This window comes from Ascaphus truei, chromosome 18 (genome assembly GCF_040206685.1).
Source record: "Ascaphus truei isolate aAscTru1 chromosome 18, aAscTru1.hap1, whole genome shotgun sequence".
Lineage (NCBI taxonomy): Eukaryota > Metazoa > Chordata > Amphibia > Anura > Ascaphidae > Ascaphus > Ascaphus truei.
In genome coordinates, this window is record NC_134500.1 from 10001297 (window position 1) to 10020833 (window position 19537).

The 19537-nt window shown below is 53.3% G+C and overlaps 1 protein-coding gene across 4 annotated transcripts in view; it reads right to left on the reverse strand.

Annotated features, from left to right (window-relative positions):
• Nucleotides 1-17978, reverse strand: part of RASGRF1 (Ras protein specific guanine nucleotide releasing factor 1) — a 202259-nt gene extending 184281 nt beyond the window's left edge. For all 4 annotated transcript variants that reach the window (XR_012788875.1, XM_075575398.1, XM_075575399.1 and 1 more), the window contains exons 1-9: nucleotides 17688-17978; nucleotides 10428-10534; nucleotides 9668-9815; nucleotides 7423-7512; nucleotides 6872-7125; nucleotides 5585-5664; nucleotides 5275-5468; nucleotides 959-1068; nucleotides 590-708 (exon numbers count right to left, since the gene is read on the reverse strand). Coding sequence is in view for 3 of the 4 variants with exons in the window: in XM_075575398.1 (XP_075431513.1) it covers nucleotides 590-708; nucleotides 959-1068; nucleotides 5275-5468; nucleotides 5585-5664; nucleotides 6872-7125; nucleotides 7423-7512; nucleotides 9668-9815; nucleotides 10428-10534; nucleotides 17688-17945 (1360 nt within the window). In the remaining variant the exon portion in view is untranslated. The remainder of the gene's footprint in view (nucleotides 1-589; nucleotides 709-958; nucleotides 1069-5274; nucleotides 5469-5584; nucleotides 5665-6871; nucleotides 7126-7422; nucleotides 7513-9667; nucleotides 9816-10427; nucleotides 10535-17687) is intronic.
• Between the last annotated feature and the right edge of the window lie 1559 nt (nucleotides 17979-19537).

A 19537-nucleotide genomic window follows, 5' to 3' on the forward strand; every position in this document is an offset into this window, starting at 1 on the left:
CCCGTCCCAATCCTGACCTGTCAGCACCCGTCCCAATCCTGACCCGTCAGCACCCGTCCCAATCCTGACCCGTCAGCACCCGTCCCAATCCTGACCCGTCAGCACCCGTCCCAATCCTGACCCGTCAGCACCCGTCCCAATCCTGACCCGTCAGCACCCGTCCCAATCCTGACCCGTCAGCACCCGTCCCAATCCTGACCCGTCAGCACCCATCCCAATCCTGACCCGTCAGCACCCGTCCCAATCCTGATTCGTCAGCACCTGTCCCAATCCTGACCCCTCAGCACCCGTCCCAATCCTGACCCGTCAGCACCCGTCCCAATCCTGACCCGTCAGCACCCGTCCCAATCCTGACCCGTCAGCACCCGTCCCAATCCTGACCCGTCAGCACCCGTCCCAATCCTGACCCGTCAGCACCCGTCCCAATCCTGATTCGTCAGCACCTGTCCCAATCCTGACCCCTCAGCACCCGTCCCAATCCTGACCCGTCAGCACCCGTCCCAATCCTGACCCATCAGCACCCGTCCCAATCCTGACCCGTCACCTTCCAAACCCGTGTTCTGTGGCCCCACTGGTTTAGCCTCCTTACCTTGTCTCACAAACGTCTGGCTGGTGTCCAGCAAAATCTCACAACCCTCGACTATCATCCGCTCAATAGACAAATTCTTGCGGATATTTTCTGTCTCACTGACCTCATCGTGCATTATCCTGCGGAGAGAACATAGAGAGAGAGGAGGGGACAGAAACAGGTAACATCTGGGATAATATGAGCCACTTTGGTCCATCTTTGATTTGGGTCTTCCCAGGGTTGGTGATGTATGGGAAACCTCAGGACCTTATCTGTAACGATTATATAAATAATACTGGGTGCTGCCTTGAGATAAGATCAAAGCCCCCCTGGCCTCCATTCTTCACCCCCACAGTCTGCACCCCCAACCTCCACGGGTCGTGGTCTCACCGGGACAGCTCCTCCAGCTTGGATTTGGCATATTCCAGGCTGTTGCGCTCGACATGTTCGTGGGGCGTGTGAGCAAGCAGCTCGTGCAAAGTGAGGATGTATCGAGGGATCTAGGAAGGAAAGAGAGCTGTGATCCCGAGTCCTGCCCACCCCGTAACCTGCAGCACTCTGTGGCTGTCTGTCTGCATTACTCGCTGTCTCTCTCACATTATCTCTTACTTTCCCTTCATTTTTGTTCTCCCTTTAACGCCTGTCCCAGCTGCCCGACATTCTTTTAAATGTCCCGTTTTTTTGTGGCTGTCCCAGTTTTGACCATCAGAGCAGGGGGGGGGTCAGCAGAGAGCAGAGAATGCAGAGAGGAGAGCAGGGGGGGGGGGGTCAGCAGAGAGCAGATAATGCAGAGAGGAGAGCAGGGGGGGGGCAGCAGAGAGTGAGAATGCAGAGAGGAGAGCAGGGGGGGCAGCAGAGAGCAGAGAATGCAGGGAGGGAGGAGAGCAGGGGGGGTCAGCAGAGAGCAGAGAATGCAGGGAGGGAGGAGAGCAGGGGGGGGGCAGCAGAGAGCAGAGAATGCAGGGAGGAGAGCAGGGGGGGGGCAGCAGAGAGCAGAGAATGCAGGGAGGAGAGCAGGGGGGGGGCAGCAGAGAGCAGATAATGCAGAGAGGAGAGCAGGGGGGGGGGCAGCAGAGAGTGAGAATGCAGAGAGGAGAGCAGGGGGGGCAGCAGAGAGCAGAGAATGCAGGGAGGGAGGAGAGCAGGGGGGGTCAGCAGAGAGCAGAGAATGCAGGGAGGGAGGAGAGCAGGGGGGGGGCAGCAGAGAGCAGAGAATGCAGGGAGGAGAGCAGGGGGGGGCAGCAGAGAGCAGAGAATGCAGGGAGGAGAGCAGGGGGGGGGGGCAGCAGAGAGCAGAGAATGCAGGGAGGAGAGCAGGGGGGGGGGCAGCAGAGAGCAGAGAATGCAGAGAGGAGAGCAGGGGGGGGGCAGCAGAGAGCAGAGAATGCAGAGAGGAGAGCAGGGGGGGCAGCAGAGAGTGAGAATGCAGAGAGGAGAGCAGGGGGGGGGTCAGCAGAGAGCAGAGAATGCAGGGAGGAGAGCAGGGGGGGGCAGCAGAGAGCAGAGAATGCAGGGAGGAGAGCAGGGGGGGGCAGCAGAGAGCAGAGAATGCAGGGAGGGAGGATAGCAGGGGGGGGGGCAGCAGAGAGCAGAGAATGCAGGGAGGAGAGCAGGGGGGGCAGCAGAGAGCAGAGAATGCAGAGAGGAGAGCAGGGGGGGGCAGCAGAGAGCAGAGAATGCAGAGAGGAGAGCAGGGGGGGGTCAGCAGAGAGCAGAAAATGCAGGGAGGAGAGCAGGGGGGGGCAGCAGAGAGCAGAGAATGCAGGGAGGGAGGAGAGCAGGGGGGGGGGCAGCAGAGAGCAGAGAATGCAGGGAGGAGAGCAGGGGGGGGCAGCAGAGAGCAGAGAATGCAGGGAGGAGAGCAGGGGGGGCAGCAGAGAGCAGAGAATGCAGAGAGGAGAGCAGGGGGGGGGCAGCAGAGAGCAGAGAATGCAGAGAGGAGAGCAGGGGGGGCAGCAGAGAGTGAGAATGCAGAGAGGAGAGCAGGGGGGGGTCAGCAGAGAGCAGAGAATGCAGGGAGGAGAGCAGGGGGGGGCAGCAGAGAGCAGAGAATGCAGGGAGGAGAGCAGGGGGGGCAGCAGAGAGTGAGAATGCAGGGAGGAGAGCAGGGGGGGGTCAGCAGAGAGCAGAGAATGCAGGGAGGAGAGCAGGGGGGGCAGCAGAGAGTGAGAATGCGGGGAGGAGAGCACAGGCCGGGGGCGGGGTCTGAGCTGCAGAGGGTGGGGGCGGGGTTAGCTGCAGAGGGTGTGGGTGGGGTCTGAGCTGCAGAGGGTGGGGGCGGGCTTAGTTGCAGACGGTGGGGGCGGGGTTAGCTGCAGAGGGTGGGGGCGGGGTTAGTTGCAGACGGTGGGGGCGGGGTTAGCTGCAGACGGTGGAGGCGGGGTTAGCTGCAGACGGTGGGGGCGGGGTTAGCTGCAGACGGTGGGGGCGGGGTTAGCTGCAGACGGTGGGGGCGGGGTTAATGACAGCGGATCCCTAGCAGTGAGACCGTGAGAGCTTCCGGTGTCTGCTGCCAGGGCTCAAGATGGCTTCCCCCCCACTCATGTTCCACAGTGACAGGTAAGGTCCAGAATGCGTACACACAAACACACACAGCATGGGGGGAGAGAGAGACACACACAGACAGCATGAAGAGAGAGAGAGAGACAGCATGGAGAGAGAGACAGCATGGAGAGAGAGAGAGAGAGAGCGCATGAGGAGAGAGCATGGGGAGAGAGGGAGAGAGACAGCATGGGGAGAGAGATAGACATACACAGCATGTGGAGAGAGAGAGAGACAGTATGGGGAGAGAGAGAGACAGCATGGGGGAGAGAGAGAGCGAGCAGAGAGAGAGAGAAACACAGACAGACAGCATGGGGGGAGAGAGAGAGAGCATGGGGAGAGAGAGAGAGCATGGGGAGAGAGAGAGACAGCATGGGGGAGAGAGAGAGAGCGAGCATAGAGAGAGAGACACAGACAGACAGCATGGGGGGGGGGAGAGAGAAAGAGAGAGAGAGAGAGACAGCATGGGGAGATAGATAGATAGATAGATGGATAGATGGATAGATGGATAGATAGGATAGATAGGATTGATAGTCACACAGCATGGGGAAAGAGAGATAGAGACACACAGCATGGGGAGAGAGAGATAGACACACAGCATGCGGAGAGAGACAGCATGGGGAGAGAGAGAGACAGCATGGGGAGAGAGAGACAGCATGGAGAGAGAGAGAGAGAGAGAGGCACAGCATGGAAAGAGAGCAAGAGAGACAGCACGGGGAGAGAGATAGCATGGGGAGAGAGTGAGTGAGACAGCATGGGGAGAGAGAGAGACATCATGGGGGGGAGAGAGAGAGGCACAGCATGGAGAGCAAGAGAGACAGCATGGGGAGAGAGAGAGTGAGACAGACACAGCATGAGGAGAGAGACAGCATGGAGAGAGAGAGACAGCATGGGGAGAGAGAGTTAGACACACAGCATGGGGAGAGAGAGGGGAGACACACACAGCATGTGGAGAGAGAGAGAGAGAGACAGCATGGGGAGAAAGAGAGAGAGAGAGAGAGACAGCATGGGGAGAGAGAGAGAGACACACACAGCATGGGGAGAGAGAGAGAGAGACACACAAACAGCATGGGGAGAGAGAGAGAGAGAGAGAGAGAGAGAGACAGCATGGGGAGAGAGAGAGAGAGCATGGGGGGAGGGAGAGAGAGAGACAGCATGTGGGGGGAGAGAGAGAGAGAGAGAGAGACAGCATGTGGAGAGACACACAGCATGTGAAGAGAGAGAGATACACACACAGCATGGGGAGAGAGACAGCATGGGGGGAGAGAGAGAGAGCATGGGGGGGGAGAGAGAGACAGCATGTGAGGGAGAGAGAGACAGCATGTGGAGAGACACACAGCATGTGGAGAGAGAGAGATACACACAGCATGTGGAGAGAGAGAGACAGCAAGAGGAGAGAGAGACAGACAGCATGGGGGGGGAGAGACACACACAGCATGGGGAGAGAGAGACACAGCATGGGGGGAGAGAGAGACAGCATGGGGATAGAGAGAAAATGGGGGGAGAGAGAGAGAATGGGGGGAGAGAGAGAAACACAGAGAATGGGAAGGGTGGAACAAGAATGGAGGGATGGGTGGAACGAGAATGGGGTGAGTGTGTGAGGATGGGGGACAGAGAGGGGCGGAGAGACAAAGGAGACAAAGCGCAGTTGGTGATGTCATTTGTTTTATAAATATATATTTTTAATTTGTCTCGGTTTTTACTGTTGTAAATTTGGTCACCCTACCCCCTCTCTTGTCTTTCCACCCTCCCTTGCCTTTCTACCCCCCTCTCTTTGCCATTCTACCCCCTTATCTTGCCTTTCTACCCCCCTCCCCACCCTCGCCTTTCCACTCCCCTCCCCACCCTCGCCTTTCCACCCCCCTCCCCACCCTCGCCTTTCCACCCCCATCCCCATGCCTTTCCACTCTCCTCTCCACGCCCCCTCCCCTCAAATTTCCAGCCCTCCTCCCTTCCTCTTGCCTTTCCACCCCCCTCCTCTCGCCTTTCGACCCTCCCTCTCTCATGCCCTTTCACTCTCTCTCGTCCCTTTTTATCACTCCCTCTCTCAACCTCATGTTGTGACACTCCTCTCTCCATGCCCCACTCTCACTTTTCCCCGCCCACCCCTCCCCCCTCCCCGCCCACCTCTCCCCCCTCCCCGCCCAGCCCTCCCCGCTGGTGACCTGGAACATGGGGTAGGTGAGAAAGGTCTCCAGTGTGCGCTCCTCACAGTCCGGTTTGGCCTCGTACTGTTTCAGTAGTTTGTCGAAGTCCCGGTTCTGTTTGCAGTGGGCCAGTATCTGCAGACTGTACTGATGGTTCCGCACAAACTCCTGATAAATGTTCAACATTGGCAGCAGTATGTCAAACAGGTCAGCTGCGGAGAGAGACAGGCTGAGTCCTGGGGCACAGGGCCACAGAGGGTGACAAACATGGTGACAGGGACATAGAGAGAAGGACATGGTGACAGAGACACACATGACACAATCTCACCCAGCACCAATGTGGGCCAGCTGGAGATTCGAGCCTTCAGCCCCTGGTAAAAGATCTGGTGCAAAAACATGATGGTTTCACTGGAAAAGACACAAAACAAAAGGTGGGTAACGTCTCTGCGTAGCCATCTGTCCCTGTGCCCCCCATGTGTCCTGCATGCTCCCTGTGTGTTTCAGTGGTCTGCAGAGCATACCATCCCCTCTGGTACATCTGCAGAGCGTCCCATCCCCGCTGGTACATCTTCAGAGCATCCCACCCTGTCTTGTACATCTGCAGAGCATCCCACCCCATCTGGTACATGAGAAGAGCGTCCCACCCCCTCTGGTACATCTACAGAGTGTCCCATCCCCTCTGGTACATGAGCAGAGCGTCCTACCCCCTGTGGTACATGAGCAGAGCATCCCACCCCCTCTAGTACATGAGCAGAGCGTCCCACCCCCTCTAGTACATGAGCAGAGCGTATCACCCCATCTGGTACATCTGCAGAGCATCCCACCCCCTCTGGTACATGAGCAGAGCGTCCCACCCTCTCTGGTACATGAGCAGAGTGTCCCACCCCCTCTGGTACATGAGCAGAGCGCCCCACCCCTTCTGGTACATAAGCAGAGCGTCCCACCCCCTCTGGTACATGAGCAGAGCGTCCCACCCCCTCTGGTACACGAGCAGAGCGTCCCACCCCCGCTGGTACACGAGCAGAGCGTCCCACCCCCTCTGGTACACGAGCAGAGCGTCCCACCCCCTCTGGTACATGAGCAGAGCGTCCCACCCCCTCTGGTACATGAGCAGAGCGTCCCACCCCCTCTGGTACATGAGCAGAGCGTCCCACCCCCTCTGGTACATGAGCAGAGCGTCCCACCCCCTCTGGTACATGAGCAGAGCGTCCCACCCCCTCTGGTACATGAGCAGAGCGTCCCACCCCCTCTGGTACATGAGCAGAGCGTCCCACCCCCTCTGGTACATCAGCAGAGCGTCCCACCCCCTCTGGTACATGAGCAGAGCATCCCACCACCTCTGGTACATGAGCAGAGCGCCCCACCCCCTCTGGTACATGAGCAGAGCGCCCCACCCCCTCTGGTACATGAGCAGAGCGTCCCACCCCCTCTGGTACATGAGCAGAGCATCCTACCCCCTCTGGTACATGAGCAGAGCGTCCCACCCCCGCTGGTACATGAGCAGAGTGCCCCACCCCCTCTGGTACATGAGCAGAGCGTCCCACCCCCTCTGGTACATGAGCAGAGCGTCCTACCCCCTCTGGTACATGAGCAGAGCATGCCTTAGACTTGTCACCTGTTGAGGAAGATGCTGCTGACATCATCGTGTGTGATTGATGGTTTCTTGGAGCTGGCCGCCATGCGCAGCGGTCGCAAGAAACTGTTCACCAGAATATGGAGCTGCTGCACGTACTCGGCCTCAGCCTCCAGCATGCTGAACACCACCTGGTTTCTCTTGCGCATACTGTCCGCGTGCGGAGACCGCGAGTAATCCTGAATGATGCTCTTCCACTTCCTACGGCACAGCCAGCCACGCAGGAAGCTCTGCACCTGGAGGCAAAAGGTCAGTAAGAAAGGTAAGAGGTCAGGATGAGAGGTCAATATGAATTGAAAGGCCATGGGCAGTGCGAGGTCAGGGTGCGAGGTCAGGGTGCGAGGTCAGGGTGCGAGGTCAGAGTGCGAGGTCAGGGTGCGAGGTCAGGGTGCGAGGTCAGGGTGCGAGGTCAGGGTGCGAGGTCAGGGTGCGAGGTCAGAGTGCGAGGACAGGGTGCGAGGTCAGGGTGCGAGGTCAGGGTGCGAGGTCAGGGTGCGAGGTCAGGGTGCGAGGTCAGGGTGCACCTCCTTCACCTTCTTGATTTTCTTGATGTCGGTGTCCTCGTCTGAGGCAGGGCTCTGTGTTGATTGGACCCGCTCGGTATCTTTCACCAATGATGCAATCTATGAAAAGGCATCAGACAGCGATGAGCTCTCAGCCACATGAGGCCTACCCCACATCTCATCCTGTCCTAGGTTATTACCCCCAAAAGATAGAGAACAGAGATTACACACAGACACCACTAGGGTTAAAGACCGTCACCAACACATTGGGAGTTCCTAGTTTCAGAGTCTCCCTGTTTTGTGGGTTTGTTTGTCTCAGGGTCTTTCTTTGTTTTCAAGAACTCTGTGTCACGGGGGGGGGGGTCTCTCCCTGTCTCGTTGGTGGGGGGGGGGGTTGGTCTCCCTGCCCTGGTGGGGGGCGAGGGGTGTCTGTCTCGGTGTGGGGGGGGGGGGGGTCTGTCTCGGTGGGAGTTTGGGGTCTCCCTGTCTCTGTGGGGGGGGGTCTCCCTGTCTCTGTGGGGGGGGGGGGTCACCCTGTCTGTGGGGGAGGGGGTCTCCCTGTCTCTGTGGGGCTCTCCCTGTCTCTGTGGGAGGGGGGGGGTCTCTCCCTGTCTCGTGGGAGAGGGGGGTCTCCCTGCCCTGGTGGGCGGAGGTGTCTGTCTCGGTGTGGGGGGGTCCCTCCCGGGGGGGTCCCTCGGGGGGTCCCTCCCTCTCTCGTTGGTGGGGGGGGGGGGTTGGTCTCCCTGCCCCGGTTTGTGGGTCTCCCTGCCCCGATGGGCGGTGGGGTCTGTCTCGTGGGGGAGGTCCGTCTCGGTGGGAGGGGGGGGTCTCCCTGTCTCGGTATGGGGGGTCTCCCTGTCTCTGTGGGGGGGTCTCCCTGTCTCTGTGGGGGGGTTCCAGTGTCCTAAAATGTGAGCAGGAGGAGATGCAGTCATGTGCAGAGCAGACGTCACAGTCCCATCTCTCAGGTAAAATCCCCACAGACCCCCCACATTGCTGAACACAGATGCTTCTTCCTTTGCTCTGTCAGTCAGGCTAATGGGACAGGGCTGTGCAGATCCCTCCGGGAAGAGAGAGGTTAATGTGCTGCTGATTAGAAATAGCTTAACAATAGCGGAAAATCTTCAGTTCATAAATATTCAGATCCTTTAATATCAAATCATTCTCATTAACACATCAAAGAGTCAGCTGCTGTAACAAAAACATCACATCTCTCTGACACCCACTAACCTCTCCCCACCCCCTTACCTCCCAACACATACACGCGTGTCTCATTCCTGGGGAGCGAGCAGCTATCATTAATGTGACAGATCTGATAAGATCCCTTCATATAAAAAGGGGAGCCCCATTCCACGGGAGAGAGAGAGGACCTATAACTGCAGAGAAGCCGACGGTTTGATTCTTTACCTAAACAGTGTTTATACTCCTGTTGACTCTGGGCTCAAAAGCTTATACTTGACTTTGATTGTACATATAGTTTGATTACTGGGTGCTGCTCTGGTGGTTGGGGATACAGGGTTAAGGGAAGTACCTTGTGGTCCCTATGGACCTGAGGGAACGGGCATCTCCCCGAAACGTTGCCCCCCTGATTACCCTCCCCCCTATATCTTGTTTTTTGTCTCCCCCACTCCCTGTCCCTGTTTTCCTTGTCCCTCACCACCTCTGCGAAGGGTCTATTATCATTTACCCGCGTGTGCTACATCACTCCAAGTTTATTTTGTATTATCTTGTGCTTGCATTTATTCAGTTACTTTTTGGCTGATACCCTGTTTTGAGCATTTTTCCCGTAGTCCGTGAGTGCTGGAACTCTAGTTGATATTTTGATATTAACATGACAGATCTGATAAGATCCCTTCATAAAAAAAGGGGGGAATATTTCTGTTGTGGGTTGGAGGGTTAGTATGGGCAGAAGAAACAGGCTAAAGGAGGGGACACGTTTAGGGAGGCAACATGTTAGGGGAAAGAGGCAACACGCTCAGGTTCTCTTACGATAAAACCTAACCGTATAACTAGGCATATGTTGGATTGTGCTTGCTCTGGATGGGTTGTACATAGTACGGGATTTATCTAGTGGATTATGCTGGGCTGTACATTATTTGGGGTCACTCAGATTATTGAGGGGAATTCTGTGTTGTGAATTATTTGTGGTTATTTGGGGTCCCTCTGTCCTGTGTGTTATTGGGGTCCATCTGGACTGTGTATTTTTGGGGGTCCCCTCTGGAATCATTGGGGTACCTTTAGACTGTGTATTATTAGGGTCCCTCTTGGCTCTGACCTCAGATTTCAGACGTTCCACCTCCACCTCTCCGTCCTCTATCTGATGTCTCAGCTGCTTCGCCACCGTCTTCTCGGTATCCACAATCTGCAGTAAATGCAGATACTTCTGCATCAGAGCCTCGTGCTCCGTCACCAGTGTTTTGTAGCTGAGAGAGGAGGGATGGGTCAGTGATGACAGTAAGCTACTAAAGGCATTGTGGGCAGGTTCTGGATGCAGTGACTGTGGTCTGAACATGGAGAGCAAGGTCTGGGTGCAGTGAGTAGGAGTCTGAATGCAGTGTGAGAGATCTGGACACAGTGGATGTGGTCTGGGTGCAGTGGACGCATCCAGTAGGGGTACATTAGATGCGGTCTGGACACGCTGTGTGTGGTCTGCAGCCCTGTCAAGTCAGAGGACCGCGTTTCACGCAGAATGACAGTACTGAAAAGACCCTAGGACACAGTCCTAACTCGCCCCCAAAAATCATTGCCCCACCCCAACATCATTGGCCCCACATCCAAACATCATAACCCCACCCTCTAACATTATTGTCCCATCCTCTGTCATTACATCACACCGGAAGACGCTCCTCTCCTCCAGAGAGGCATGGATCCCCTGCTCCGGAAGTGAGGAGGGTCTCATGCTCTGGAGTGTGGGACCCTTGACAATTCCAGGTCTAAGTGCAGTGGGCAGGGTGTGGACGTAGTGGACGCAGTCCAGACATGGTTGGCAAGGTCTGGGTGCAGTGGGCTGGAACTGGACGCGGCGGGCATTGTACCTGGCTCGGGTTATGGCCGTCACCCACTCATCACAGTCCTTGGGGTCCTCCGTCCGCAGCTCCAGTGGTTTCTGATTCTCATGGTTAAAGTTGATGATAAAATAATACTAAGAAAAAAGGGTGATATGAGAACAGAGAATACACATAGGACACACACACACACACACACAAGATACACATAGGATACACACAGGACACATGGCATGCACACACAAACAGGAGTCATACATAGGACAAACACAATAGACACCGGACTCATACATTGGACACACAGGCTACACATAGATGACACATACACAGGATACATGACACAAAGGATATATACATAGGGCACATACATAGGACACATACAGAATACACAGACTAGATACACACAAAGTATGAACAGACAGGACACGGACACACACAGATACACCCATGCTACACACACAACAAACACATAGGATGCACACAAACTGCACATATACACCCAGTATCTACATAAATACTGCATATACAGGCACAGGATACACACAATGTACAGGTACACAAGGAATACAGGCAGACACTGCACAAAGACACAAGATATACAACCAACATACATAGAATACATACACACACTGCACATAAGTACAAAACACACACAGCACAAACACTGCAGTGCACACAGCACATTAACAAACACAGTATTACACTACACAGATACAGAACAAACACAATAACACTGTGCAACACTACTCCCTCAATGACACAAACAGTACATAACAGGAATTACACACACTACACAGAGAAAATCAATATGCAGTCCTCAGTCACACAATGTGTAGTTGGTTACTGCCTGGATCAATCGACTACTCAATGAATTTCCCACAGCACAGGGCGAACCCCAATATTCCCCAACACTAACCCTATTTTTCGTCATTAACATGCTCTAACACTACTATTCCCCAACATTAACATGCTCTAACCCTATTATTCCCCAACACTAACATGCTCTAACACTACTATTCCCAAACATTAACATGCTCTAACCCTACTACTCCCCAACACTAACATGCTCTAACCCTACTACTCCACAACATTAACATGCTCTAACCCTACTATTCCCCAACATTAACATGCTTTAACCCTACTATTCCCCAACACTAACATACTCTAACCCTACTATTCCCCAACATTAATATACTCTAACCCTATTATTCTCCAGCATAAAAATGCTCTAACACTACTATTCCCAAATATTAACATGTTCTAACCCTATTATTCTCCAGCATAAAAATGCTCTAACACTACTATTCCCCAACATTAACATGTTCTAACCCTATTATTCTCCAGCATAAAAATGCTCTAACACTACTATTCCCCAACATTAACATGCTCTAACCCTACTATTCCCCAACACTAACAAACTCTAACCCTACTATTCCCCAACACTAACAAACTCTAACCCTACTATTCCCCAACATTAACATACTCTAACCCTACTATTCCCCAACACTAACATACTCTAACCCTACTATTCCCCAACATTAACATACTCTAACCCTATTATTCTCCAGCATAAAAATGCTCTAATACTACTAGTCCCCAACACTAACATAGTCTAACCTTACTATTTCCAAACACTAACATGCTCTAACACTATTATTCCCAAACATTAACATGCTCTAAACCTACTATTCCCCAACACTAACATGCTCTAACCCTATTATTCCCCAACATTAACATGCTCCAACCCTATTATTCCCCAACATTAACATGCTCTAACACTACTATTCCCCAACACTAACATGCTCTAACCCTACTATTCCCAAACATTAACATACTCCAACCCTACTACTCCCCAACATTAACATGCTCTAACTCTACTATTCCCAAAAATTAACATGCTCTAACCCTACTATTCCCAAACATTAACATGCTATAACCCTACTATTCCCAAACATTAACATGCTCTAACCCTACTACGCCAACATTAACATGCTCTAACTCTACTATTCCCAAACACTAACATACTCCAACCCTACTATTCCCAAACATTAACATGCTCTAACCCTACTATTCCCCAACATTAACATGCTCTAATCCTACTACTCCCCAACATTAACATGCTCTATCCATACTATTCCTCAACATTAACATGCTCTAACCCTACTACTTCCCAACATTAATATGCTCTAACCCTATTTTTCCCAAACATTAACATGCTCTAACCCTATTATTCCCGAACATTAACATGCTCTAACCCTACTATTCCCCAACACTAACATGCTCTAACCCTATTATTCCCCCAACATTAACATGCTCTAACCCAGGGGAGCGCAAACTTTTTGTGCTGCGCCCCCCTGTCTCTCTGCCCCCGGCTCTCGCGCCCCCTGCCTTCCTTCATACGCGTCAGATGACGCTGCGTGGGCGTGTGACGTCAGGTCACATGGTGCCGCGGCGTCTATTGACGCCGCGTTGCCATGGCGACGCAACACAGACGGCTGAATCCCGGTAAGTAAACAGTTGCAGGGGCCTCACGCGATCCCCCGGCATTTAATTTAAATGCCTGGGGGAAGAGCGCGGGGCCTCTGCAACTGCCCGCGCCCCCCCAGCACAATCTCCCGCCCCCCCTGGGGGTCGCGCCCCCCACTTTGCGCACCGCTGCTCTAACCCTATTATTCCCCAACATTAACATGCTTTACCCCTACTATTCCCCAACATTAACATGCTCTACCCCTACTATTCCCCAACATTAACATGCTCTAACCCTACTATTCTCAAACATTAACATGCTTTACCCCTACTATTCCCCAACATTAACATGCTCTACCCCTACTATTCCCCAACTTTAACATGCTCTAACCCTACTAATTCCCAACATTAATATGCTCTACCCCTACTATTCCCCAACATTAACATGCTCTACCCCTACTATTCCCCAACATTAACATGCTCTAACCCTACTAATTCCCAACATTAACATGCTCTAACCCTACTACTCCCAAACATTAACATGCTCTAACCCTACTAAGCCAATAACTACCCATATGCCGCAATGTATCAGTAACACTATAATTAAACATTTTAGTCCACAGGACAATAAGAAATTGCATATACTCGGTGTAGGTACCGGCTAAACGTAGGTTACCGTGACGAGGTTGGCAGGCTTGAATCATGTTTTGATCAAAAGATGCCACCAAATGTCTCTTGTGTTACAAAGACTTAGGTCCTAAATGTAAACAGGTCACTAGTATATTTTAGCCCAACTTGGTAGGAGTGCAGGATTTGTTCCTTTGTTTTCCATACAGTATATGTGAGGCCGATCCTTTTACCAGCAGGGAGGAGCGTGATAATATGTACAGTCTTCCACAAATGTTAGGCCAATTCTTTTCCTTGCTGCATACTCCATAAGGGCATTTCATTGTAGTGTTACTGATACATTGTGTCATAGGGCTAGGTTATTGGCTCACCTTAGAGCAGATCCGTGGAGGTGTATGGCTCCTCCCTTCAGGACAGAGCCCCTATCAATTCTCCAATTAGCATAATGGTTTTATACACCTCATTGTCAGTCTACACATCACCCTCCACTGAAGAGTAGGCGAGTGTCAATGGCTGGCAGAAAGAAGAGATATGTGTACGTTTTAATATTTCGCATTCCGGTATTTGTGCACCCACAGCTTTCCTTTATAATAAGGGAACTTTGTTACTGGCTTTGGCCAGCTTTTAATTGCACTAAATCACAAAAGCATATGCTTCATTTATTTAACCCCTACAGGGCACTTTCACATATTTCACAACATTTTAGTCCACAGGACAATAAGAAATTGCATATACTCGGTGTAGGTACCGGCTAAACGGAGGTTACCGTGACGAGGTTGGCAGGCTAGAATCATGTTTTGATCAAAAGATGCCACCAAATGTCTCATTTGTTACACAGACTTGGGTCCTAAATGTAAATATGTCACTACTATCTTTTAGCCCAACTTGGTAGGAGCGCAGGATCTGTTGTTTTCCATAGTTATTAGTACCCTGCAGACTGGTTGGAAGGAGAGAATATACCCTGAATACACAAACTACCCCTAAAGCGTTGTAACTCTGAATAAAGCCTAATTAGGTCACTGCATCTACACCTGTACTTATCACTCCTCTATTACAGGGCCCATCACTCTAGAACTGTCCTGTGCCTATCACTCCTCTATAACAGGGACCCCTCACTCTAGAACTGTCCTGTACCGATCACTCTTCTATTACAGGACCCCTCAACCAATAACTGCCCTCTACCTATCATTCCTCTATTACAAGACCCATCACCCTATAACTGTCCTGTAACTATCACTCCTCTATTACAGGGCCCCTCACCCTATAATCCTCCTGTACCTATCACTCCTCTATTACAGGACCCCTCACCCTATAACTGTCCTGTACCAAGCAATCCTCTATTACAGAACCCAGCACCCTGTAACTATCACTCCTATTACAGGACCCCTCACCCTATAACTGTCTTCTACCTATCACTCCTCTTATAGGACCCCATACCCGTCCTGTACCTATCTCTCCTCTATTACATGACCCCTCACCCTATAACTGTATTCTACCTATCACTCCTCTTATAGGACCCCATGCCCGTCCTGTACCTATCTCTCCTCTATTACATGACCCCCCACCCTATAAAACTGTCCTGTACCTATCATTCCTCTTACAGGACCCCTCACCCTATAATCTTCCTGTACCTATCACTCCACTTACAGGACCCCTCACCCTATAACTGTCTGTACCTATCACTCCTCTATTACAGGGACCCCTCACCCTAGAACTGTCCTGTACCCATCACTCCTCTATTCCAGGACCCCTCACCCTAGAACTGTCCTGTACCTATCACTCCTCTATTAAAGGACCCCTCAACCTAGAACTGTCTTGTACCTATCCCTCCTCTATTACAGGGACCCCTCACCCTATAACTGTCCTGTACCTATCACTCCACTTACAGGACCCCTCACCCTATAACTGTCCTGTACCAATCAATCCTCTATTACAGAACCCAGCACCCAATAACTGTCCTGTAACAATCACTCCTCTATTACAGGACCCCTCACCCTATAACTGTCTTCTCCCTATCAATCCTCTTACAGGACCCCATACCCGTCCTGTACCTATCTCTCCTCTATTACATGACCCCTCACCCTATAAAACTGTCCTGTACCTATCATTCCTCTTACAGGACCCCTCACCCTATAATCCTCCTGTACCTATCACTCCACTTACAGGACCCCTCACCCTATAACTGTCTGTACCTACCACTCCTCTATTACAGGACCCCTCACCCTATAACTGTCTTCTACCTATCACTCCTCTTACAGGACCTCATACCCGTCCTGTACCTATCTCTCCTCTATTACATGACCCCTCACCCTATAAAACTGTCCTGTACCTATCATTCCTCTTACAGGACCCCTCACCCTATAATCCTCCTGTACCTATCACTCCACTTACAGGACCCCTCACCCTATAACTGTCTGTACCTATCACTCCTCTATTACATGACCCCTCACCCTATAAAACTGTCCTGTACCTATCATTCCTCTTACAGGACCCCTCACCCTATAATCCTCCTGTACCTATCACTCCTCTATTACAGGACCCCTCCCCCTATAACTGTCCTGTACCCATCATTCCTCTATTACAGGACCCCTCACCCTATAACTGTACTTTATACTCCTCTATTACAGGACCCCTCCCCCTATAACTGTTCTGTACCCATCATTCCTCTATTACAGTACACCACACCCTATAACTGTACTTCTCCCTCACCCTATAAATGTCCTGCACCCAACCCTCCTCTATTACAGGACCCCTCCCCCTATAAGGTTACTGTATCTAGCCTCTTATAGATCAATTTTTCAGAGAATAGTTTCATACAGTTCCGGATGATAGGTTTTAGGTGGCAAGTGGTCACCTATATCAGCTGATACCTCACCTTCGTTGTATACAGTATATCAGTCCAGTTTCATCATTGCCCAGCTGATGGAGCTCTGACCCTGCTCTGGAAGCCCCAAAATTCCGGACTGATTTAAAGATTGAAATATCATCTCTCATTAAGGATTAGGGGCTGTGGGCATTTAATGTATAAACAATGAGGAGACAGGGAGAAAGAGAGAGAAAGAGAGAGAAAGAGAGAGAGAGAGAGAGAGAGAGAGAGAGAGAGAGAGAGAGAGAGAGAGAGAGAGAAAAAGAGAGTGAGACAGACAGAAAGAGGGAAAGAGAGAGAATTTCTTATCTCTATATATGTTTGTGTGCAGATTTATGTAAGCTCTGTACACATGATAAAATCGCGTCACACACCATGACATCACACAACACACACTGCACACACCATGACATCACATGCCACACTGTATAAAGCATGTCCTCATCAAAGAACATGTCACACACCATGACATCACACTATGCATATCTGTATTTCCAAACTGAGCTCACTTACATTCACTACTAGTGTCTGATATAAATTAACACAGATTTCCTCCTGCTTCCCCCCCCATACCTCCAGCGTCCCGCCCCCCCATACCTCCAGCATCCATCTTGTATTCTTTATAGAGGAGCTGAGTAATTATATTAATAATAGGCAAGGTCAAGAGATACAAAGCCCCCTGTCATTATACGACCCCCAGACTCACCTGCTCTCCTCCCTGTATATATTCCCCCTCCCCAGTATATACCTGCTCTGGTTTCAGTATATATACTGTATGTACGTCCCCAGTATATACCTGCTCTGCTCCTTGCATCTTCCCCCCCCCCCTGTTATATAACTGATCTCCCCTCTGCATATCCCCCCCCCCCTCCCCGGTATATACCTGATCTCCTTCCTGTATACCCCCCCCTGTTATATACCTGCTCTCCTTCCTGTATATCCCCCCCGTTATATACCTGCTCTCCTTCCTGTATATCCCCCCCTGTTATATACCTGCTCTCCTCCCTGTATATATCCCCCCTGTTATATACCTGCTTTCCCCCTTATACACCCCCCGTATATACCTGCTCTCCCCCTGTATATACCTGCACTCCCCTCTGTAACCCCCCCCGTATATGTCTGCTCTCCCTACTGTATATCTTCCCCCCCCCCATATATAACTGCTCTCCCCCCCCCCGAACATACCTGCTCTCTCACCCCCCCCCCCCCCCATCCCCGGTATATACCTGCTCTCTCCCCTCCCCTCGTATATACCTGCACTCCCCCTTGTATGCCCCCCCCACCCGGTATATACCTGCACTCCCCCTTGTATCCCCCCCCCCGGTATATACCTGCTTGTCCGGGGCCCCTGCCTTGCCCCCCGGGCCCCGCTCGCAGCTGCTCCCCTCCAGCAGGTACAGCCCGCACGGGCGGCCGCTCGTCTCGCTCTCGAAGCAGAAGAGGAGATTGTGGAGCAGAGAGAAGCCCCGGCTCTGCCAGCGGCTGTTATCCGAGCTGCGGGTGCTCAGGGCGCCCCTGCGGGTCCCGTCCCTCCGGGCGAGCTGCCCCAGGTGCACGGCGTGAGCCTCGTTCCACCGGAGCCGCTGCATCGTGTGCCTCCGAGCCCCGCCCCCGGCGCAGCCGCCCCCGCTCCCCCGGCACCCCGTCCCCTCCCTCCCGGTGCCCGCCCCCGGTTCCCGCTCCGCCTCCTTTCACCCTCCCCTCCCTCCCGGTTCCCGTCCCCGGTGCCAGTGCCCCGCCCCCGGCACAGTCGCCACCTCCCTGCCGGTGCCCCCTCCGCCCTCTCCCTCCCGGTGCACGCTCCGCCCCCTCTCTCTCCCGGTGCCCCCCCCTCCCTCTCTCTCCCGGTGCCCCCCCCTCTCTCTTTGCCGGTGCCCCCCCCTCTCTCTCCCGGTGCCCCCCCCTCCCCCTCTCTTTCTCCCGGTGCCCCCGCAGTGCCCCCCCCCCCCTCTCTCTCTCTCCCGGTGCCCCCCCCCCTCTCTCTCCCGGTGCCCCCTCTCTCTCTCTCGGTGCCCGCAGCTCCCCCCCCCCCCCCTCTATCTCACCCGGTGCCCTCAGCTCCCCCCCCTCTCTCTCACCCGGTGCCCGCAGCTCCCCCCCCCTCTCTCTCACCCGGTGCCCGCAGCTCCCCCCCCCTCTCTCTCTCACCCGGTGCCCGCAGCTCCCCCCTCCCTCCCACTTTGGGCGCTGAGTCTCCGGAGCCGAGGACGGACAGGTCACGTGACGCCGCTCGGGAAGCAGCAGATTCAGCACCACGGACAGAGCCCAACTCATGGAGGGGGAGAGAGTAACATGCACGGGAAGGGGGGGAAGTAACATGCACGGGAAGGGGGGGGGGTGGGGGAAGTAACATGCACGGGAAGGGGGGGGGGGTGGGGGAAGTAACATGCACGGTGGGAAAGAGTAACATGCACGGGGGGGGAGTAACATGCACGGGGGGGGGAGTAACATGCACGGGGGGGGGTAACATGCACGGGGGGGGGAGTAACATGCACGGGGGGGGGGAGAGAGAGTAACATGCACGTTGGGGGAGATATACATGCACCGGGGGAAAGAGTAACATGCACGAGGGGGAGAGAGTAACATGCATGGGGGGAGAGAGTAACATGCACGGGGGGTAGTAACATGCACGGGAAGGGGTGGGGGGAGAAGTAACATGCACGGTGGGAAAGAGTAACATGCACGGGGGGGGGGGGGGGTAACATGCACGGGGGGGGAGGGGGAGATGCGTAACATGCATGGGGGGGGAGAGAGTAACATGCACGGGGGGGAGTAACATGCACGGGAAGGGGTGGGGGGAGAAGTAACATGCACGGTGGGAAAGAGTAACATGCACGGGGGGAGGGTAACATGCACGGGGGGGAAATATACATGCACAGGGGAGAGAGTAACATGCACGAGGGGGAGAAAGTAACATGCATGGGGGGAGAGAGTAACATGCACGAGGGAAGAGTAACATGCATGGGGGGAAGACTAACATGCGCTGGGGGGAGAGAGTAACATGAGGTGGGGAAGAGTAACATGAGGTGGGGGGAGAGAGTACCATGCACGGGGGGAGGGGGAGATGAGTAACATGCATGGGGGGAGAGTAAGATGCAAGGAACATGCACTGGGGAGAGTAACATGCACGGAGGGCAGAGAGAGTATCATACACGGGGGGGAGAGTTACATACACGGGGGG